This window comes from Hippoglossus hippoglossus, chromosome 4 (assembly GCF_009819705.1).
Source record: "Hippoglossus hippoglossus isolate fHipHip1 chromosome 4, fHipHip1.pri, whole genome shotgun sequence".
NCBI classification, from domain to species: Eukaryota; Metazoa; Chordata; class Actinopteri; order Pleuronectiformes; family Pleuronectidae; genus Hippoglossus; species Hippoglossus hippoglossus.
In genome coordinates this window covers 9,016,708-9,040,017 of record NC_047154.1, presented here as the reverse complement: position 1 = coordinate 9,040,017, position 23,310 = coordinate 9,016,708, and the positions used below count along the sequence as shown (strand labels likewise).

Genomic DNA, 23,310 nt, shown 5'->3' with positions numbered 1-23,310 from the left:
CATGCGTCATAATGAAAGCGGTGCGATGGCAGCATGTTGTGTGGTAGGGGGGATGAAAACAGAGTGGCTGCCATACTTGTGAATCTATCTGTCACCACTGATTCATCCAGTGTATCTAGGTTGCACTGCTGGGTTACTCTCCTCCAGAACTGTCTTTTCCATTTTCACCTCAGCATGTTTCTTTTTTTTCACCGTGTTATTTTCACCTTTCCTCACTCGTCTGTCCTTCATCTCTGTTTGTCATGTCTCTCTTTATTTCTGTCATGTACCACGTCCCCCTATTGTTGTCAGTTTCCTGATGGGAAGACCTGGGTGGTCTCTCCTGTGCGACAGAGGAGGAAATTCCAGTCCAGAAGGCCAGTAAGTGAGATGGTAGGAGAGATGGTTTTTGTTGTGGTGTGAGGGTAGAATAGTCCTGTGTACTTGTTTGTTATATGAAACATAAGATGACAGTGTTGAGAGACAACAAGGTTTTCCTGAGTGTGCCACAGGAGGCTCATACCTGATGTGATATGTCCACTGCTGGTGTTTTTGTGATTGTGTTGAAACTAAAAACTAACGTCTACACTCCCCATAGTGAAGACAAAGAAGTGTGGGAGGTTTGTAAACAAAAGTCTGGAGGCATCTTACTCAGTGTCTGTGTTTTACTCTTGTATTGATCTTCCTTTAAATTGGTTTCCTCACTCACTGACAGCTTGCTTCATCCCTCTTAGGACCATATGTACGTGTATGTGTGTGTATAGCGATTTATCTAGACAAATTGTAATTGAGGCTTGATATTTTACAGTTCAGTTCATTATAAATAGCTATAAATGAAAATTAATCACAAAACCAACCAAATATATATACAGCTTAAATTGAGAAACTGAAGATGAATGCACATTTGTTCTGTATTTTTTATTTTGTTAAATAAAAATGTTCATATTGGTAAACATATACTCCTCATGATATTAAACATTAAAGCCCCATAACGGACGATTTTATGCTGGACTCACATGTATGTGTTGCATTAACACTTGTCAACGGGCATGCTGCCTGCTTGGTGCTGACACGATCGTCATAACAACATTCACAGTTTCATGCTCAGGACACACATCATAGCAGTTTTTCATGCTAACGTGCGATGCTAGCTATCAATAAAATGATAGAGAAGTACTCAGGAAATAAAATCCACAACCAGATGAAAACAGACCAGGTTCTCCAGCTTCCTCTGCTGACAAATTTACGTGATTTGATTGGCTAGCGCCTGCACTTCTGTTGCCGCATGAAAAGTTGAGCTCTGTCTAACTTCTGCCGTGCGCAGTGTGGGCAACGCAATGCAGCGGAACCACAATGAAGTTCGGGAATGCATGATGTCAGAGCATTATTTCGGTTGATGCGACCAACGCATACATGTGAGTCCAACGTTATCGGCCAAGTGATAAATCGGTCGTGCTCTTTCTGTGTGTGTGTGTGTGTGTATGTTTGTTTCCATCACCAACATACCTTCCTAGTGGCAGCTGCTTCCCGCTCTTTAAGGTCTTAAATGCCTGGTACCTATAGTGATAATAGACCGACCACAGCTTTCAGGGACTCTATAGAAAGAGAGCTTTTGCTTGTTGGAAAAGAAAAAAGAAACATGTTCTTGTGTTTTGCTCAGACTGAGGATGCTCTCTGTGTCTTACTGTCCTGGCATCCTGGCTTTCTTCCCCTTCCAACCTCCTAATTCCTGCTCGTCATCCTCCCCGTTTGGCTGATGCAGCGTCTCATCCCTCGCTCTCTACACCTCACTTCGCTTCCCAGGAGCTAAATGGGGCAAAACAACCACTAAGACACATGCTTCCAACACAGACCCATCATATTTACCAGTACCGCCAGTTATTTTTGATCTGTACATCTATGTTCAAGTCTGCTAACCACTGAAAGGATTAACACATCCTTTGAACATTTGCTCATATATGTTAGTTTCACACTTTCCGATGTGTCTCAGCAACATTTCCTCCTTTATGCATCCCTAATTTTCATTTCCTGTCTTGTCCTCTCTTCTCCTGTGATCTCCCGTGTCTTTCTCTCCTGCCTGCCCCTGCTGCTTGTCTCTGTACCTCTGGCCTTTCCTCTGTTCCTCTGGCTCCCTCTACTGTGGTGGGTGTGTAAAAACAGCCTCCAGAGGACAGGACCTGGGTGTACTCTCCGCTACACTATGGCTCAGAGTCTAAGGCCCTGCCAGATGGGGATTGGGAAAGAGAGACAGTAAGTGAGAAGCATCGGACTAATGTATCCAGTACAGGGAAAATCCCTTAGAAGAGGAGTATAATCAGTGGTAGACCATGTTGTGTTTGGCGGTGATTGTTCATCCAAAGATGGAGAGGATGAGTTGTAACTGAGTAAGAAGCTTCTGCAGTAACTGTAGAAAAAGCATCTCAGGTCACAAATTCTATTACTATTCTAAGAGTAGGTTTGTTGTGTGTTCAGAAACCCTCCACCACATGACGGCATTCATCTCTCATTGATATGTGGGTGGATTTGGTCACTGGTCGCCTGCCACTGCCAGTCATCCTGTTTCCCTCAGCGTTTACTACACCATGATTCCGCATCAGCCTGTGTGACGCCATTAAACTCATGCATCAAATCGCACCCACAGCTCACACTGCACAATGTTCGCAGTTAAACTGTGGACATTAAACCTACAGAGGAGTCACATTTTATTGAACATGTTCATCACACATTTCTCAGTCATCTCCCAATGTAGATGAATTTTTTGGATTCATTTTACCACAAATAATATTTTTTTCTTATCTAAAGAAACACAAAATACTGAAAAAATATACAAATAATAAAACAATTTAATAAAAACAAGAAAGAAAAATCACAAAAACTGTGGACCCCACCCTACCCCACCCCTCCCAGATCCCGGCCACCGGTCCCTGCAGAGCATTTGCTCCATAATATATTGATTTTATGTAACTTTTGACTTTACTTTGAGAGTCAGTAGTTTGTTTTAAGTGTTAAAATACAAATCAAACGTTCAAGCTCTTCTTCTTCTGATACTAGACACGTGACACAAGGTTTTTACTTTCACACGTGACAAAAGATGTTGGCTGTATTGAAAGTTCTCAGATGTTTTATTAGCGTAGATTATGTCCATCCCAGTAAGATAAATGCATGATGTGATTAGATGTGGATTGGAATAACGTTGCAAATATTATTCTAAATTAAAAATATATATATATATATTTAAATTACGCTGACTCAGGACATCATTATTGTACGGCATAATTTAATCTAAACTTTTCCACTAAATCTATATAGGATTTTAAGGTCAATGTTAACAGACTTAATTACCTGTCAGACTTCTTCACTTTTCCTGTTTTCAGGTACACATGGGTGTTTGTATGTTTAAGAGGTTTCTTATTTTCTTACCTATTCTGTTTTCCTGTTTCTTCTTTTATAAATGCACTTTGATGAGCCAGCTTAGTATTTTTACCAAGTAATGCATGAGAACGGTTAAACTTAGTCCACATAAACTGTGAATAAAGATGGACGAGGCATCTGTACCTACCCACAATGAAGCCCTCCCAGATGCGCGTGCCACTATGTCGTGCTTTTGACGTCAGTCATGATATGTCACCCTGTCTTATAGCATCAAATAACAAATTAAAACCAAACTTATTGGAAAAATGACTTGAACAAACAGCAGTGTGATAGGAACTGACTAAAATGACAGAAACCATCTTTGAGAAATTTTCTTTGATGTGTACTTAAATCCTTACTTTTATCCATGTCCCATGCACTAATATGGATAAGGCGGGGTTAATGACCTATAATGTAGACAGCCACCAGGTGGCAATAAAGACGCTTCGGCTTCCCTTTTTGGGAGCTGTCATGTCGTCCATCTTTATACATAGTCTATGATTATACTTATCAATGTGTGTGATCTGTACGCTCATACGTTCACTCTGTGTCTCCAACAGTAAACCCTGTTCTCCGGCAGAGAGGAGCGGACTTCTCAGTGAAGAGGACTCTTTGGTTCTTTGGTCTGAAGTCCAGAACTCAGCGGTAGCAGCAGGATCTTTTTCCCAACCAGGATTTTAAACAGGCATAGAGAAAACGAACACACCAAGAGAAAACAGTGACTGAATACCAGAGGGGGGAGAAAATTCTGACGGTGATGAAACCCCTGCCTTTCACCCTTAACAAATGAAAATTATATAACTTTAATGAATATGTGTTTGTGGGACATAGTGCATATATGTTTGACATACATGGAAGACAGTTGTACTGTTTGTTATGTTCAACACTAGCACAGCCCTCCAACAGCTTCTAAACAGGCTTTTTCTACTCACTCCGCAGAGCCGCTGGTTTCCCAATTAACAATTTATTTTTCTCATATCTTCACTGTTACTCAATACAGAAACATGGGCGTGTCTGTGATAACATAACAATGCTGTATGATCGAGTTGTTGCCTTTGATTTTCGGTATTTAAACTTTGTTACTTAGAGATCATGTTTTTTTACATAAATGAAACCAGATAAATACGACATTACAACATGAATAATCCACATGAAAAGTTGCAAATAAGAGCTGCAAAAACTTCAAATTATTTTGTTGTTGCAATTCTTGACAAAACCCGTAGACCCTGTTCAGACCTGGTATCAAGAGACACAAAAACAATAGAAATCATAATGTTGTGGTCAGTGTTGATATTGTGGCCGCAAAACAAATCAGCGTATGGTCACTGAGAAGCGTAAAAATACGTTTGATTCATTGTGAAACTGAGTCAGATGTCCTTCATATGTGGCCCAGGACGGATTTGAGATCTCACAGAGAAAACAGTGTGGTCTGAGTTATTGGATCTGAAGAAGCATTGAGGACACATTTGGGTGCGTTCACACAGGGTTTTAGCACTTGAACATTTGTGATGGAATCACTCAGGACAGAAGTTAATACCAGGTCTAACCAGGGTCATAGTTTCTGAATTAATCCAGAACAGATCCAGAACCTGAAAATGAATTATATAATAATGGGGCTCTGATGTCTGTTTCATTGCACCCATGATCATTAGCTCTTCGCTGCCGTTAGCAGTGAATGAAAGAAATATTTTATTTGACCATTTTCTGGTTTTATCAAATAATCTAACATTTTCTAAGACAGTTGTTCGTAATTTGCTCTGATGATTAATCCAGGACGTCTAAGTGCTCGTCATCATTGTCAGTGAAGACAATGTGAAGCTAAGTCTTCCTGTGGCGGCTCCTCACAACTCCACTAACACTTGTATTTACGAGACGCTTGACCAATGGGGAGGAGCCTCCATGGTGCTGCCCACGCCACCTGCAGATTGCACTCGAAGAGCGAGTGGTGAAGCCTGAGGTGTTGGAGGTCTGTGCTTGTGATCGTGGAACCGGAGTTAGAATGATAACCATTGTTAGACCAATCAAAAGAGACCATCTAGACGTAGTTCATCATCCTCACATTTCCAGTAGTGACAATAAGCAGCTTAGTTTATAGAAGAGAGATTTGAAACACTTGATTTCCTATAGTGAATATACAGTGATAAAAAGTTTTTGAATACTTAATAATTTATAAATTATATCATGTTTTTTGCAACATTTATTATTTCTTATCATTTCTTTAGCTGTTATTACTACTGTGAACTTTTATTTAGTTCTTATCTGTCTTTTTTTGTTTTATCTGTCTGTATTTTATTCTGTTCTTTCAATATAAACTGTTACTGGTACTTTTTACTTTATAACGCTTTTTTTTTTTCAATTTGCATCCAAAGAAGTTAACTTTTTGTTTTTATAATCTGTTCACTGCGGCTTTTCAGTAGTTTCCCAGTTTGTTTTTACGTCACGTTTTGTCGTGTAAGTTCAGTGTTAATACTTTCTTCACTGCATCTCTTGTGGAAACAGCTGAGACTTATGACTATTGCCTTCGATATAGACGGAGTTAACTACAACACTGAGGCAGCGGACTTGTCAGTCAGTACAGTGATGATCACATCATTACAGTGTCTTCCAGTGTTGCCCTATTTTTGGACAAGACGCACACACAAAAAAAACGTCTTCATTTAAACTAAAAAAATGACTGAGGGTGAAGCCAACATTTGTAAGAGTAGACTTTCACTTCTGTTTCTTTGGGAGGTGGAAGAATTATCAGTAGATGAGTGACATTTGCTGTGTCCGATAGCGGCGCCTCCTCACAATGACAAATCCACTGACCTGGACATTTCTGATGTTTGTAGACGTAGAGCAGCAGTTGTCGTATTTGCCGTCAATATCGTACCTGTTATGTGTATATTACAACAAACATGGTGCGTTGCAGTGATGACTTGTTGAGACGCAGCGGTTTGTAAAAAAAAAAAAAAAAAAAAAAGGGTTGAACGTTGTTTGCACTTCTGTAGAGGACCTGAAAATGAACTAGTGATAGAGGCCAAATAAACATTACATCACGATATCACACTTTCAGTTGTTCGATAGAGTCTCTGCTCACAAAGCCTGGTGTTCAGACAGCGTTTATTTTATTAACTGTGTGTGTGTGATGGTGAATCACAGTCATTGTAGGGTTCGTGTTTACTGTAGTCTCTCTGTGGCTGATGTCTCTCAACTACGTTAAACTCATTTATTTATTCTAACTTCAGAAGGTGTGTTTTTCAGTTGCTCTGTGTGTTTTAGTGTAAGGGAGGACACATCCATGTCAGACATTGTAAAAATAGAAGTCAGCTCATTCTCATGATGTGCAGTGGCCAGTTGTAATCACTTTGCTGTTGTTCATCAGATGGAATCCATAGCAGCAATATTTTGTACAGTCTTGCTTTTCAGTTCATTTTGATTGCCTTATTGAGAGATCTTACTTGTAGTCCTATCGTTTGTACTTTTTTTTTTTTCTTTTCTTCCACGTCCTGTTGTATTTATTTTCTTTCTCATAGTTGTGCTCCTGAGAATGTGTACATAAAATTATAAATACATATATAAAGATATACAAATATATTTTCCATTTGAATCGGAGAATATTATTTTTATTTGGTTTTATTTTTGCTGCTGGGCAAGAGACGATTGCAATCTACATGATTTACTGTATCATATTCCTCAGTGTGTTTATTGAGACGCAGCTGCTGTATATTTATGGTATATAAACCACAGCTGTTTCTTTGTAAGATATCCAAACGTGGAAACGATTTGTGGGGTTTTCTGTACATGCAAATCAGTAGGGATTCTTCCAACTGTTCAGCTGTGTTGTGTACGTGTTTTCAAATCGCGGTGTGCCCTCATCCAATAGGGATATACCTTTGCAGAGACATAGCATGATTTCAAAATGAATATGCATATCAGAAATGTGTATTTATGTATATCTGTGTATATTCATCTATTTATACCTGAGGATAAATAGATGGCTGTATGTGTGTGTGTGTTTGGACTCAATCAGAATGAATACAAAATAAAGAAGTTCTATGAATTTTTGTCCATGGAGATAATGACATGTTATATTTATATTTTTCCCTTGTTGAAACTGGAAGCGAGTCACTTCTACCGGTGACATCAGTCAAATAGTGTTTCATCATTTTAACTTAATTTGAGAGGTTGATCAGGATCGGTTGCATTAACTTCTAGCACTGGGTTCTCAAAAACGCGATAATTGGTTGCCTATGTCCTCATGATTGTAAAAAAAATAGACAGTAAAACAAAGTATTTTAAAGGCATTAGTTTATCTTTTTATTTTATGCCAATTTGCATGAGATTACCTTCAGTTTTGCTCCAAATATATATATCCTCATATCTTAAATAAATGTTCGAACCAAGCATCAGAATGGGGAAGAAAGGGGATTTAAGTGACTTTGAACGTGGCATGGTTGTTGGTGCCAGACGGGCTGGTCTGAGTATTTCAAAAACTGCTGATCTTACTTGGATTTTCACACACAACCATCTCCAGGGTTTACAGAGAATGGTCGGAAAAAAGAGAAAATATCCAGTGATATCCAGTTGTGTGGACGAAAATGCCTTGTTGATGTCAGAGGTCAGAGGTCAGAGGAGAATGGGCAGAGTGGTTCGAGATGATAGAAAGGCAGCAGTAACTCAAATAACCACTCGTTACAACCAAGGTATGCAGAATACCATCTCTGAACGCACAACACATCGAACCTTGAAGCAGATGGGCTACAGCAGCAGAAGACCACACCGGGTGCCACTCCTGTCAGCTAAGAACAGGAAACTGAGGCTACAATTCACACAGGTTCACCAAAATTGGACATTAGAAGATTGGAAAAACGTTGCCTGGTCTAATGAGTCTCGATTTCAGCTGCGACATTCAGATGGTAGGGTCTGAATTTGGCGTAAACAACATGAAAGCATGGATCCATCCTGCCTTGTATCCATCCTGCCTTGTATCCATCCTGCCTTGTATCCATCCTGCCTTGTATTCATCCTGCCTTGTATCCATCCTGTATCAACAGTTCAGGCTGGTGGTGGTGGTGTAATGGTGTGGGGGATATTTTCTTGGCACACTTTGGGCCCCTTAGTACCAATTGAGCATCGTTTAAACGCCACGCCTTGTTGAATCTATGCTACGAAGAATTAAGGCAGTTCTGAAGGCAAAAGGGGGTCCAACCCGGTACTAGCAAGGTGTACCTAATAAAGTGGCCGGTGAGTATATATATATTATAACAATTATAGTATGATTAAAAATTGAAATCAAATGGAAAATTTAAGATCAATAACACATAATACAATGTTTGATCATCATTAGTGATATTTGTAATATTAATTCAGTTACAACCAACATCAGGTTTGCCTTTATCAATGAGCTAAATCATTTCTTCCTTCCAAGTATTGTGGAATAAGATGAACAGATTAAAAACATTTGAACCTGATTGTTTTGTTCATGAAATGTAATGTGAATCACCAAACTGATCATTGAAATCTGCCTTTTGCTTTAGGGAAATCTTGACTGCCTGGCCGATGTGTTGCCCGGAATCAACCATCCGGATCTGCCAGTAGAGCAAATATGCAAAGTGTGGCTGTGAAAGAGAAAGTGAATCTGCTGATGCAAAACACAGAGGGGTCTGACCACATGAGGCCATTCTTTAACCTGAAGTTATTTCTATTGAGCACAGATAGAAGACCATCAAATCTTCATTCCTACAAGATGAGCGTAAACTCAAGAACAAAACAGAAAACCAGAGTAATTATCTTCAGTAGTCTGGATGGTCATGTAAAAAATGGGTTAGGGGTTAGGGTTAGGGTTATCAACAATAACAGAAAGGACAATAAGACATGGTTATAGCCTCTTACATTGTTTGTTTTCACATGGGCCTTGGAGGTCTTTGTTTGGATGTAGCTGATCTGATTTCCAAAATAATATAGAGATTGTATATATTGTACAACTGAGTGAAATGTATAAAAGGTGTGGCTGTTCACAGTGAACATGGTGAAGCAGCCTATAAACATATAAATCAGCTGCATGTTGCTCATTCAGCATGTAGACATGGGGCGTTACAGTCAGGAGAACAAAGGGTGCACTGCCTCACCGTATTATCTCCCCCGCATGATGATTGGTCGGCTTTTTTCAGAGAGAGCACATGATTGGTTCATCTAGCTGTCAGTCAATAGGATAACTTCTCCAATTGGCCCGCGTGGACGTTGCTAACCTCACGTGCCCGTGCCCTGTATCTGAGGGCGGTGCCTGATAGCAGCCGGTGCTGAGGCTTGTTGTGGATGTTTAGAAAGTACTTGAAAAGTACATTAAACCGTGTTTTGAGATGGGAACTAGAGATGATGAGTACGACTACTTGTTCAAAGGTGAGTTCTTCTTTAATCGGGGACGAACGACCCTCCGCTTGGTGACTGTCCGATGAGGAAGTCCAGCAAACCAGCGCTAATGCTAAAGTTAGCTCTGCTAGTGGCAAAGTGGTGATCGATAACATGGTATCTGCTGACTGTCGAGCTAACTCCAAGCTAACACTTGTATGTGACATGACTACAACTCATATTCAGTAGTCTACACTTTAACACCGTCAACCGGTCAGACCGGTGCTGCTATTCAACGCTAGTGAATTAGCAGGCTAACGTTGAGTTAAATAAGCGGCTATTTAAGTAGCTAGCATGCTAACATGGAAGCTACCTGCCTGGCCTCGTTACAAACAATCACCTGACACCACCCAACGTTAACTTGAAGTGAAATCTAATCGCTGCTCCGTACATGTTGTACATGTCGTACCTCAAGAGTTGTTAGCGTATCGCCCCTGAATGTATGTGTTGCTGTTGATCACTAACTTCTCACCTCTGATCAGGATGTTGTTCATAGATGTATAGATATAGTTCCTGTGAGAAGTGGATGTGATATAAATCATAAACAGGAAACTTAAATTAACCAAAGCTCTGGCCACAGTGTAAAACTTACACATTATGGAATATTGATAAATATTGATAAAACAATTACTTTATCCAATTTATGAGTTCACCCCTAAGGATTATTGGAAATGAGGGCCATCTCTTCTGTATAATGTCAAATATCAAATAGGACCGGACCCAAAAACTAGGACCCTCCTGTGTGTATATTTTGTTTATAGTCTGCGAAGGTTATCTTTAATGACTTAAGTTCTTCACAGGCTGGACTGAAGAATTTTTTTCATATTGTTTAACTAAGAGCTGGAAAAGAGCTTTAAAACGACATGAGAACTATTTCTCTGTGAATTGTATTAAAGGAGATATGGACATTTAAAGTCACAGATCCTATTTATATACATTAAAACTTCGTCATCCAATGTTTCCAATAATTAGTATCCAAGCTGATTCGTAATATTTTTGGGGGATTTGTCTTTTGGTTGTAGTCGTACTAATTGGAGACTCTGGAGTGGGGAAGAGTAACCTGCTGTCCCGGTTCACAAGAAATGAGTTCAACCTGGAGAGCAAGAGCACCATCGGGGTGGAGTTTGCCACCCGCAGCATCCAGGTGGACGGCAAGACGATAAAGGCTCAGATCTGGGACACAGCTGGACAGGAACGCTACAGAGCCATCACCTCAGCGTGAGTTTGTTTATTGTTGTGTGTAAACAAGTGTTTACTGTGGAGTAAACCTATAGAGTTGATGTACTCATCTGGTTTTATGCTGTAACCAGGTATTACCGGGGAGCAGTGGGGGCTCTTCTGGTTTACGACATCGCCAAACACCTGACGTATGAGAACGTGGAACGCTGGCTGAAGGAGCTGAGGGACCACGCTGACAACAACATCGTCATCATGCTGGTTGGAAACAAGAGCGACCTCCGCCACCTCAGGGCCGTGCCCACTGATGAGGCCCGAGCCTTCTCAGGTAAGTGTTGCCTCTGGGTGAACAACACTGCATTTTAAATAAAGTCATGTGATTAAAGGATAATTCAGTCATCAAGAAACACTCTTCAGTTACACAAACCACTAAGTAATTTGCTGTTAACCTTGAAGATTGTTATCCAAGGTGTTAACATTTAGACTTGAAATATTTTTCTCTTTCTCATCCTCAGAAAAGAACACTCTCTCGTTTATTGAAACCTCAGCCTTGGACTCCACTAATGTAGAAGAAGCCTTCAAAAACATCCTGACAGGTAAGAAAAGTGTTTAAGTGTTGAATATGATGTGCAGCTCGGCGTAAGTCTCCAAGCTTGTGTAACTCCTCTAATCTTACTCAAGCATCCCTATTTTTTTTTCTGTTACAGAAATCTACCGTATCGTATCTCAGAAGCAAATATCGGACAGATCTGGAAATGATGATTCTCCGGGCAACAATGTAGTGGACATCAGCGTCCCCCCGACCATGGACGGGCAGAGGGGCAACAAACTCCCTTGCTGTCAAAGCCTGTGATGCTTGTATTTTCCTCTTTCTGTCAGTCACTCCTTTCCTCGCCTCTGCTTTACTCCCTCTGTCATGCTGCTGTCAACATGATACTCTCATTGGTTCTGATGCCTCTGATCCAAGACTCTTGTAGCCGACATTCCTTTTTGCTGGTTTCTTCTTTGTTTGTTTTTTCTTTGTTTGTTTGTCTTCCTCTGATTTCAGGAGAGCCTGTGTCTATATAATTTGATGGCCTCATTATAGCCTTGAGAGGGAGGAAGTGTTTCCTATTGTGGGGCTGATCTCAACACTGTAGTAAACTACATTTCTTTTTAATTAACTCACCTCTATGGTCCTGTTGACCCGCTCCTGTTGCAGGAACGGTGAGGGATTAGTGGGCGTGTTTATCAGTGCTCCGAGTCGGTTGTACTTGCCTCCTTTTCTTAGCCTGAGGATACAGTCCCATGACATGATCTGCTAAAGTGGAGTCCCAGTTTTATGTCTGGTAGACCTGGCTCTGCCAATCACGCAGTACGGATGTAGAAAAGGAGATGAGAAGACTGTGATGCATCAGTACTTTGGAGTATTCATTTAAACTCTGTCTGGAGTTCCTGGTCGCCTCCTTTAGTTTTAATTTCCCCTTCCCTGCCCTGTGCCCACCGTGGCATTAAGTTAGCGTGAGCCAGGGACCAGACTGGCTGTGACTGTCAGACTTAATATGGGCACGTGTGAAACAAACTTGAGTGTTTTTATTTGTGTGTGCATGTATGTGTGAGTGTTAATCTTAGTGCACAAAGATACCAAAGGACACAGATGCAATTGATATCAGTTTGGGGTTTTCTCATGCAAGTGTGTTTGCAGCTGCTGAGATGACAGATAATCTGTATTTGGCAAAAAAAAAATGTAATGCAATATAGCAAAAGTATTGTTATTAATTGTGATTAAGTGTTTATTGTAATATGATCAGAACCCAGAAGCTACGCTAAGTAGTTCCTGTAATGAGTTGGCTCAGGTCCAAATTCTTTCATCAGAATGTCAAAATGAAAATCATTCTTGCACTTATGTCTAAAAATTTCAGTGAAACAAATCACCATATAGTTTTAAATACACTTAACTTCCTTATTAAGGAAGGTGACATTTCCTATTGCTTTTGAGGGAGGAGTTGGCTGAAAAGAACACAATGTACTGTATATACTATATTATATAAGGTTAATGGATAAAGATGATAAAAACATACTTTTGAAACACTTCACTAAAGCCAGGCACAGTCTTGAGCTGGGAAATGGAACTGAAAATGAGAAATGCAAATTGTTTACATGGTTGGCTGAAATGCCGCTTCTCAACCATCTGGTAGAAATCCTGTCATGTGTGATAGATCTGATGCATCATGTCTGTTGTGATATTTTACATTTCTTTAAATCAATATGTGTAAAATAAGCAAACCTAAGCTTGTTTGCACAGAAAATACTGAATCATAAATAAATCTAATTTACATAGCCATACTTGTTTTTGTTTTACAAGCCTCTTTACAACCATTCCCGTAGAATGAACACCACGTAATGCATGTGACTGTATAGTAGACAGGCTTATTTTTGAATGTATTACTCACCCTGGGCACAACGCTGTGTCTGCTACTGTTGTTTAGCGACTCAAGTTTCAACTGGACGTGTGATTTTAGTCTCTGTACACAGTGTGCTGCCTCACATGACAGTCTGACTTCACTCATCTGCACTTAGAATGACCTGCCACCATCACAGAAAACAACCATGTAACACTTCTATGCCTCTGGGACAGGCCTCTTTAAAATGAGATAAGATAAGGTGAGATAATTCTTTATTGGTCCCACAAGCAGCAAAGACCACAGTCAAAAAAGCGGTTGATTCAAGTATTGATATTTGGTTTCAAAACTCCACTCACTTTCGATCAAATACTGTCAGTGTGATTGCCGTTCAGCACTACTTAATTTGAATGAAATAGGTTTATTATTTAAATTTACAATCTGATGAGTTAAGGTTCTTGCTGCCTGGCTTTACATGTTTTTTGTTCATCAAAAAAATAAAATATTTTTACTTTGCAGATGTAAGACCAGCTCTCTAAAATAAAATACCATGTGAAAATAGTTTGTGTTGACTTAATATAAAAATTATCTTTTATCTTTTTTTATTTTTAAACATGTGATTTGCCTCTGGTATTATTATTATTATTACTATTATCTTCATTATTTTAAACCAATAGACATGTTGCCTCTGCTATTATAATCATTATCATTACTATTATTTTGAACACACACTATTGCCTCTTGTATTATTAACATTATTATTACTATTCTTTTCAGCACAGACATATGGCCTCTATTATTATCAATATTATTGTTATTACTATTCTTTTGAACACAGACATCATATTGCCTCTGCTATTATTATTATCAATATTATTATTATTATTATTACTATTCTTTTGAACACAGACATCATATTGCCTCTGCTATTATTGTTATTATTATTATTATTATTGACCTGCCACTCTAAGACAGCCCCTGGTGTGTTTTGGCCCCTCCCTCTGTAGAGCTGTTGTTATTCCCAGTCACGTTTGCAGTGGTGGGCTCTGATCCTGGCTCTGTGTCAGTGTCGGTGTCTGTGTCGGTGTCGGTGTCAGTGTCAGTGTCTGTGTGCATGTGCATGTGCATGTGTTCCCCGCAGCAGTCAGACAGCTGATGATGAGCCTGCTGTGTATTTAAAGCTCGGGGGGAAAGCGGAAGTGTGGCCCGCTCTGTGTTATCAGCTGAGAGCCGCTAGCTGTGTTAGCACGGAGCTGCACAGGGTTTCCAACGTTACCCAGCGGACTGTACTACCGCTGCCTAACCACACACAGTGACATGAGACGTGGACACAGCGCGGGGACAGCGGGGCCGTGAGGTCTGTCGCCGTGAAGCAGCAGTGAGAGGACAACACGGGTGAGTGGAGCTTTGTGTCGGTTCTTATTTCCGCAGCTAGCTAGTGGCAGCTAGCACACAGCACAGATGTGACAAGTGAACCCGTTGATGTCCCGGGTGATGAAGACAGACAACATGTTGACAGACTCGAGCTTGTATAGCCTGTGTCATTAATGTGTAAAACTACCTCACTGTTACGCACAGATCATTTGAGCCTTGCAGCATTTAGAGATATTGACGTGATACAACCCTCTGCGCCAGACGATAGTCTGATCCAAAGCTGCAACATCTGGCTGCTGCGCTAACAATAGCTGCTGTTAGTCGCAATGAAAGTCAGAATATGACTTTAATCTGTTGGCTGGGTCTGTTTTTCATGACACATGACTCAGTGTATTCAAATGTTAGTCGCATTCATGTGTTTCTGTGGAATTCAGGTCAAAGTATATGAAAATATACGAGTCTTGTTTAATTTGTGTATTTGCATGCATGACTAGGTCTGAAAACAATGACTTGGATGTTGTTTTGTCTCAGTTTTGGCCTCCTCCCTTTGTTGTTCTGGGTCAGGGATTGTACCTGTTAATCATGTCTCAATTCAGTGATGTACAGTCTTAACACTTTAACATCTGAACATGGACCCGTGTGAAGTCAAGTTCAGGCCCTCAGTCTTCATGAAATAATCAGTCACTCAAAGTTCCTATATATCGCTTGACTGTTCAATTCAACAACCACCTTGCGGCCAAATAGTTCAAATGATAATTTGGAATTTGTCATCAACAGCGAAAGGTATTTTTAAATTGTCCGTTCAATATAGAGCCAATACACATTTTTGAGTCCATAACAATGTGTTTAAACAAGTCTCATTTCTCAAAAAACTTTTCAAACTGCTTAAATTCATTATTTCACTGTATTTTTAACATCATCACCCAAAAAATGCCATGTGGCACTACCAAATATTTGTAGTATCCCTTAGAGTGTCTACGCTGCCTAACCCATTATTATTCTGTTGTGTTTTGTATTTTCAATAATCTGAGATGTTTACATCCAAATATACATTTAAAGATGGAAAATAAATGACAAAAATACTAAAAATACTGCATTTAGTACAATAAATATTTACATTATGTTGATTAACCACATTGACCTATTGTTTGTCGGTTTAGATGAATATTTTACCTGGCCATCATCAAATCATTGTTGATTTGTTTTCATCAATTTGTTAATAGCTGTTATTTTAACAGACACCTGTGACTAAACCATTGCTCTTAATCACAGCAAGGTTTTAAAAACTATGGAATGAAAATTCTTCTGTTCGTTGTTCATGAGGAGGTTTAACAGACTAAAGACGCAAATCCCATAAATTAGCACCAGAATTTCTGCACCATCTGCCATGTTAAACCTCCTGTTTAAAAACACACACACACACACACACAGCAGTGTTGAGTACAAAGGATCATATAAAGACTGGAGTAATGCAGCAACGTGTAGTCGGAGAGTCGGGCCTAATGTGAACAACAACAACAACCCAGTGTTTACTCCTGACCAATACACTGGTTTGTTAATTACCATAAAAGTTATGTAACAACTTCAGTGCTCAACATTTGAAAGAAATACTGACACAGGCTGTTTATGGAATTATTATTATTCCTGCTGTGTGTAATTATTGTCATTACAATACACATTCCACTTAGAGGAAATATCCATTTGAAATTCACCTGTCACTGTACAGACTAACACAATTTTTGAGGAAGTAAGATGAATAAACTACAGGCTGTAGAAAATGCAGTCGTCTCTTTAGTTCTCTTATCGTTAGTGAGGGAGTATCAGAGAAGAGACAGCTGTTTATCAGTCTGCTGCACATCACACTCACTGATGCACACCAACACACTGGCTTTTATAATGGATTAGCAGACGCATTGGGCCGACTCCACACAGACCGCTTTCTGTTAAATGACTAAGTTATTTCCACATGTCAGGACACTATTGGTGCATTAACTCTAAGAGGAATTATGTCATAATAAAGGAATGGAAACCAGGAACGAGACTGATTTGACAAAATCATAATATTTTCACAATACTGTTAATATAATAATAATATGACTGCTGGTTTTCACTATCATTGCTTTCGTATGGTATTTAACTCCATTCATGTTGAAGTCATTATATTGTCCAGTGGTGAGAATCTTTTTATTTAAGTAGCAATACCATAGTGTAAAAATATGCCAATATAATTAATAGTATGATGTACTTACATTTCCAAAATGCAAGTACTAACTATGCATTTCATCTCAATATATGCTGTAATTGAATGGTAATTATTGATTTATCAGCGTGTAAGGATAACTTTAGTGTTGCACCTGGTGAAGGCTCATTTTAAATACTCTAAATGCTGATAGCTCCACTCATGCATCATCATTTATTTGTTGATTATTGTATTTATATTGACAACCAGAATCTATTAAGTAGCTAATAATTAAAGGTATGAAATAGGCATATCATAGTACATGACACTGAGGAAATATCCAGTCAGGCCCATTTATCCCCAAATTATTTTTGATACTTATACTATATATTTAAACCAATATTGTTTATATGAAAAAGCTGTTGACTCTCAGGCTGTTTTTTCTCTGTTTGTAGAAACTAACTTATCCCACACTGCGGGAGAACAGAGTTCGTACGTTCTGCTTCCTCCTTCATCCCTCTCCTCTGACCTTCACCTCCATCTGGAGGGCCAGTATCGGGACACCATAACCATGACGACAGGCGGGTGTTGCCACCTGCCTGGCTCTTTGTGTGACTGTGCCAGCAGCACAGGTCTGTGGAAGAGTGTGGAGGAGTCAGGCAGTGACGGGTGCCAGGCGCTGTACGTCACCCAGGTCACAGCCTTAGACGGACGGTTGCTGTCATCTGTGCTAAAACCCATGGCCTCACAGAGGTAAGACTGCCTGAGGTTGTTTTTAGAAAATGAATGAAGTCCTTGGAAGAAAGTCGTTGAAAACGAATAAACCGTTTAATTCATTTAATTCATTTCATTTCCACTGTAATATCATGATGACATTTAAACCAGCAAAATGAACTTCCTCCTTTTTAAACATTATATAGTCAGAGGAGAAGAAGACATTTCTGCGAAATACTTTCACTTCCTTTTCTTTTGTTGTTAAATCCTGTCTCAACTTCTTGGAATTGTCTGAACTAAACAAATAAAGTTTTCACACTGCAAACCAACCGAGCCATGGTGCAGTATGATCCAGACCAAGGCCTCCTCTTTTTGGTCAGACATTTTAATGCCATTTGTAATACTGTAAAGAGTAATGATATTTGAACACTACACAATGATATATTTGTTGCTGTATCACACCTCCTGATAGACAAATGAGCTTGATGAGTCTAGACACAAATGGGGTTTTCGCTCTTTCTCGTTCAGAATACGCTCGAGTAAATTTCCATTAACTAATTACCTGGTGTGGAGTCAAGTTAGTGCTGTGACTCCATTTGCTTGAAAAGTTGTTTCAGATTTAGTTTTTTTTTGGTCACAGTGACGGTCCCATATGTCGTATCTGCCATGAAGGAGGCAACAGCGAGAGTCTCCTGTCCCCCTGTAACTGCACAGGCACCCTGGGGGCGGTGCACAGGAGCTGCCTGGAGAAGTGGCTGTCGTCTTCCAACACCAGCTACTGCGAGCTCTGCCACACAGAGTTCAGCATCGAGCGCCGACCACGGCCTCTCACAGAGGTAACAAAGGTCAATGTCCTTTGCCTTGTCTGCATCAATCTTCCTTCCTTTTGTATTCTCATTGGCTGAGCTGCTGTGTGTAAAGAATTGTGCTTATGTTAAATGTGAAGCAGCTTCTTTTTCTTTTTTTTTACATCTCATCTTTCTGCTTGCTTGCTTGCTTGCTGATTTATAATAGTGAGACTTCTCTGTTCTTGAATGACTTAAGATCTTTTTCTTCTTGTCTTCCTCCCTCTCTTTTCACCCGAATATATTCTGTCTAATTCTAAATCACAGTGGCTGCGGGACCCTGGCCCTCGTAATGAGAAGAGGACACTGTTCTGTGACATGATATGCTTCCTGTTTATCACGCCACTAGCAGCCATTTCAGGCTGGCTGTGTCTACGGGGTGCTCAGGACCACCTTCAGCTGGGGAGCTGGCTGCAGGCGGTCGGCCTCATCGCCCTCACCATCGCCCTCTTCACCATATACGTTCTCTGGACCCTGGTAAATGTTTTCCCATAAATCAGGCTGTATTATTACTGTCATGCAGCCATTTTTACCTTAAAGGCTTTAATACACATGTCAATAACTAATGTCCCATCTTCCTCATTTTCCTTCCTGGTTGTCTGTGCAGGTGTCGTTCCGCTACCACTGTCAGCTGTACTCTGAGTGGAGAAGAACAAATCAGAAAGTACGGTTGCTCATACCTGAAGCCAAGGAGTCTAACTCTTCCCAGCATTCTTTGCTCTCCAGTAAACTGATGAAGAAGCCTGCCAATGAGAGTATAGTATGAGACTGAATGGGATTGGTTGATGGTAGTCTTTTGTGAGTGTGGGGGCTAATTCTCAGTGTGTCATGCCTGCCAGCACGACTTTAAACGAGCACTTGTGGGCCTTTTTATTTTAACTTCTCCCTTTTATTTCTTTGCCCCATCAGTCCCTATTTTTTCCCATTTCCTGTTTTGATCAAATCTGTCCTTGTGTGGGTGCTGAACTGAGCACATTTAAATAGTCTGTCTTTGACAGAGCTGATGCAAAGGCACTGAAGAATGGAACAGTAGAGACTTGTTCAGTGTTATCATCTACGATGTGATTGCAATAGCTGATAATGAAAGTAAAGTAAGGGATGGACCAAACTCACTTGTATAATGGACTTTCAGATGTTCTAATGGGTTGTTTTGCCTAGTTTCATCAATGGTCCACAGGTGACTCCAGAGAGTCCATTCGTTGTTGTGCTGCAACGATGAACGTGTTTAGATTCCTGTCACATCTGGGCATACAAGACAAAGGAGCTATTTCAAGAAGTTATTGAAAAGCTCAGCTCTTTGATTTACTCCCATTTTACCATACAGATGCCAGTACGCTGTCGGAAATGAAACCTTTCAGGTTTCGCTCAAGCTTATGGGACGTTTCAGTGTTTTCTCTGCGTCTGTTTATCTCACCTGAGAACGGATGCTACCGCAACATTTGCAAAGCCAGAGATGGTTGTGCAATAAAAACACTGTGGACTCCGAGGTCGTCACAGTACATGAAGAGACCTCCGCCAACATGCACAGTCATGCATGCAACTACTGTTAATTATTTGGGATATATTTTTTTTTTTTTACTGTGTATTATAAAGTCTTTTTTAAACCACGAAGAATGAACAAATTTGCTATTCCTACTGAAGTGTCCTCATAGAGGTTCTTGTATTATCAGCACTTAAGAACTAGGTCTTTATATTTATATAGATTGAGAGAAAACTCCCATTAAAATGGCTTTTAGAGGAGCATTTCCACGAGCATTGTTTGGTGGCTGGTACTGTGTACTCAAACATTAGTATTGATGGCCTGTTTTGTTTAGATTTTGCTTTGTTTTTTACAACAATACATATTTCTATAAGTGTGTAGTTTCCATGATCACAACAATCAGGGATATAGATGATAAAATATTGCAATTTCGTCACATCAAGTCATGGTTAACCATAGTTTCTTAAGTGGTGACTTTTAGTGCTGGTGTTTAGTGCTATTGCCAATCTGACATAAACTTAACCCACCAACCATGACTGTAATTGGTGGACACATTATGCAAGCACCACAAAGGCCAAATCTGACCAAACTTTGTTTTTTCTTTTCTTTGAAGCAGGCCACTAGATGCTCACATGCTCTTCTAAGTCCATTTCATCAGGGTTTTTCCTGCATAGAGGATTGCGAGGCGGCCGCCTCCGTCAAATTTCATGCCGCCTACACCTCCCGCACACATATGTAAACTCAGACTGGGTAGAAAGGGCTGGATTCAGTTGGCAGTGCGCAGCGCGAATGATAGACACATACGGGAGCAGTAAATTACTGACAAAACCTGTTACAAACGGCCCAAACATGTATGAAAAGACCCAAAACGAACATTGTAAGCAGACTTAGTGGAGCTGTGCATGGCTCCCTGGGTGTCTGCCCCGGGCTTGGAACCCCCTGAAAAACCCTGTTGATGGAAGGTCGTTCTTTGGGGGGGTGTTACATTGTGATGTTACTGACCAGAACAGTTCGTACTGGCTGTGATTGGGATTCACTTCTCTCTCTTGTATATAGTTTGGTGCAGTTGTAAATCAGGTCGCTCACAGTGGCTGATAATAGACCAGTCAGAGATGATATTCTCTGATTTGAGAGGCAAAAAAAACACAAACCAGCCAGTCAGCCTGGTTTCCAGATCTCCACGTCATAATGTGGTCGACTTTGAAAGCATTTATTTCTTCATTTCATGTCATTTGGTTTATGAGGAGACGGTTGATTAAACACACTGTGAGTCATCCACAGGGTGAGAGGGTTAAAGGTGAAAACTCCATTAACATTTGTAGAACAATGTTAAAATGAACATGATTCAGTCCATGGACCTGATGAAGGCCATCGACTCTAACACATCAGCTTTAAGGATACAACACATCATCCTTTGGAGGACATGCAGGTGCTAAGCTCTGAGTTCAGTATCACTGTGTATGTCTTACAAGGTTTAGTTTCATTTATAGCTGCGCAATTCTGTTGGATGCAATTTAAAAAAGAAATGCCTTAACACAGAAGGCATTGAGAGCAATGGGGCAAGCTTTAAATCTGTAATGGCTCTAATTGTTACAAGCTAAAGTTTGAATTTAATTAAAAATAATCATTTGCTTTTGGTTTTCATTTTGTCTTCAGTGCAGTGGCATTTATAAATTTGTCACTTTGTCTAATTTTTATTTTAATGTTTTGATTAACATACTCTTATCATGCTTTTCCTTAATGTTCTACTATTGTAGACACAAAAGTCCAGTAGTCTGGATTTTATGCACATTTGCGTTGATAATGTCTTTAATTTAATATATACGTGAACAATGTATTGACTTAAACTGGTATGTGGTGGCATGGCAAAGTCAGATGTTTTCAAAATGTCAAAGAGTCTTTTCAGGAGGAAACTCTGAGCATCTCAGTCACATTTTCAGAGTGAATTTTGGTTCTTGGCCGTCAATAAGCATCAATACATTTTTCCCCCTGCACTGTGTTGAACTTCAGACAACTTGTGTTCTGAACATCAGTCACTGGAGGCGCGGTGCATCACAGTGGTGGTGGTGCTTTGGTTGGAAATTGACACCAGATCTGTTTGATTATGTGACATTACCAGTCACCAGTAGCTGTTATTCCTAGAGCCTGACAGAAATTGATTTGATTGGGGGGGGGGCTGATATCGATACCGATATTGGGGAGGAAAAAAATTCCTATACTAATATATCAATAGATAAATATTAACAAAAAATTTGCAATGATTCCATGTTGTTATCAAGCTGAGGCTTGATATTTTAGAGTTAAGCTATAATCTTTAATATGAATAACAAGGTAAAAGAAACACAAATACAACCAAATATACAGATCTTGAAGAAAATAAACCAAATTTGTCACATAAAAGTTCAACGTGAATACTTATCTCTCTAAAATAAAAGTTTAATACAACTAACAAACAGAAGCTAATACCGATATGTTCATGAAAGGCACATAACAACCGGTCACCCAATAAATCAGTCTGGCTCTAGTTATTTCCCTGCCCTGGCTTCACTCGGCTAACATCACCCTTTGGAACATTGCGCTGATGGTGTGGTGTCCCACATTCTGCCCCAGTTAATCTTTTGTTTGTGTTTTTAATTGATCAAAGGATTATATCTTGCAATACTGCGATGCACCCGGGGCCTAGTTTGCCTTACAAGCTTATGAGTCATTTGATCATCTGTGTGTTTACTGTTTGTCATAAACAAGCTTTACTCCAGGCATTAGGGTCAACTGGGGCCCTGGTTCGAAGCAAAGGGGTGATGATTCAAAATAGCTTAAAAACAAGAAACTGGATTTTATAGTTAAAGCAGATCGATGGTGTTTTCTGTTTTTTTAAGTTTCCCATAATTTATGCAGAGCTGCTCCTCGTTCTACATGTCTGTTCACGTCAGAGCTATCCGAGCTCCTCATCTCTCCAAAGAGTTTCATAACACATTTACCATGATGCAATTGATCCTTTATATAGATTCCACCACTCAAACCCACAAAGGGATTTTAAATCATTGTTTTCTTTGTTTAATACACAAACAACCATTTAGAAGTTACTTATGTTGTGTTATGATGACATTTTTGTATTATATTTTAATTCTACATGTCTTTATTTTTGGAGGTTGGATATGTTAATGTATGTATCATTTGTTGCAGTTCAGTATTCACTCTTGCCAATAATATGATGTTTATGGTGTGCTGTGAAAAAAAGAAAGATGTCTTCACCAAACCCTGGTACCTGCAATCAGCCAAGAATTATTTGCAAAGCAAATAAAATGATGATAAATTATGGGTGAAAATTAACTTGTGCATTTTGTTTTCTTGTAGTTCTCTGCATCTGTGTGGTTGTATTTT

The 23,310-nt window shown here is 39.7% G+C and overlaps 3 protein-coding genes across 6 annotated transcripts in view; all 3 read left to right on the top strand.

Moving 5' to 3' along the window:
• pip5k1ca (phosphatidylinositol-4-phosphate 5-kinase, type I, gamma a) overlaps positions 1-7,437 on the top strand; it is a 44,801-nt gene extending 37,364 nt beyond the window's left edge. Inside the window, exons 17-18 of one of the 2 annotated variants that reach the window (XM_034582680.1) lie at positions 2,140-2,229; positions 3,951-7,437. In XM_034582680.1, coding sequence (XP_034438571.1) covers positions 2,140-2,229; positions 3,951-3,953 — 93 coding nt within the window. In that variant the 3' untranslated portion in view covers positions 3,954-7,437. The remainder of the gene's footprint in view (positions 1-2,139; positions 2,230-3,950) is intronic. The other variant, XM_034582682.1, reaches the window with a different exon arrangement.
• Positions 7,438-7,982: 545 nt separating this feature from the next.
• Positions 7,983-19,698, top strand: march2 (membrane-associated ring finger (C3HC4) 2). Of its 3 annotated transcripts, XM_034584120.1 has the most exons (6): positions 7,983-7,997; positions 14,435-14,732; positions 17,346-17,643; positions 18,245-18,449; positions 18,717-18,926; positions 19,057-19,698. In XM_034584120.1, the coding sequence occupies exons 3-6, from the start codon at positions 17,462-17,464 to the stop codon at positions 19,213-19,215; spliced, it is 756 nt and encodes a 251-aa protein (XP_034440011.1). In that variant the 5' UTR covers positions 7,983-7,997; positions 14,435-14,732; positions 17,346-17,461; the 3' UTR covers positions 19,216-19,698. The 3 variants fall into 3 exon arrangements, with proteins under 3 accessions (XP_034440011.1, XP_034440010.1, XP_034440012.1); XM_034584119.1 differs by lacking the exon at positions 7,983-7,997 and having other exon boundaries at positions 14,344-14,732; XM_034584121.1 differs by lacking the exon at positions 7,983-7,997 and having other exon boundaries at positions 14,346-14,732; positions 18,245-18,440.
• LOC117760804 (ras-related protein Rab-11B-like) lies at positions 9,615-12,025 on the top strand. The gene is made up of 5 exons (XM_034584126.1): positions 9,615-9,771; positions 10,803-10,998; positions 11,091-11,284; positions 11,472-11,552; positions 11,664-12,025. Exons 1-5 carry the CDS (start codon positions 9,732-9,734, stop codon positions 11,807-11,809), a joined length of 657 nt encoding a protein of 218 aa, XP_034440017.1. The 5' UTR covers positions 9,615-9,731; the 3' UTR covers positions 11,810-12,025.
• Positions 19,699-23,310: the final 3,612 nt, after the last annotated feature.

Coding starts and splice junctions, on each gene's coding strand:
- march2 (XM_034584120.1), top strand. CDS start 17,462: ATGACGACAGGCGGGTGTTGCCACCTGCCTGGCTCTTTGTGTGACTGT. Junction 17,644..18,244: donor AAACCCATGGCCTCACAGAG/GTAAGACTGCCT, acceptor TTTTGGTCACAG/TGACGGTCCCATATGTCGTA. Junction 18,927..19,056: donor TATACGTTCTCTGGACCCTG/GTAAATGTTTTC, acceptor TTGTCTGTGCAG/GTGTCGTTCCGCTACCACTG.
- LOC117760804 (XM_034584126.1), top strand. CDS start 9,732: ATGGGAACTAGAGATGATGAGTACGACTACTTGTTCAAAG. Junction 9,772..10,802: donor GTACGACTACTTGTTCAAAG/GTGAGTTCTTCT, acceptor TTTTGGTTGTAG/TCGTACTAATTGGAGACTCT. Junction 11,285..11,471: donor TGAGGCCCGAGCCTTCTCAG/GTAAGTGTTGCC, acceptor TCTCATCCTCAG/AAAAGAACACTCTCTCGTTT.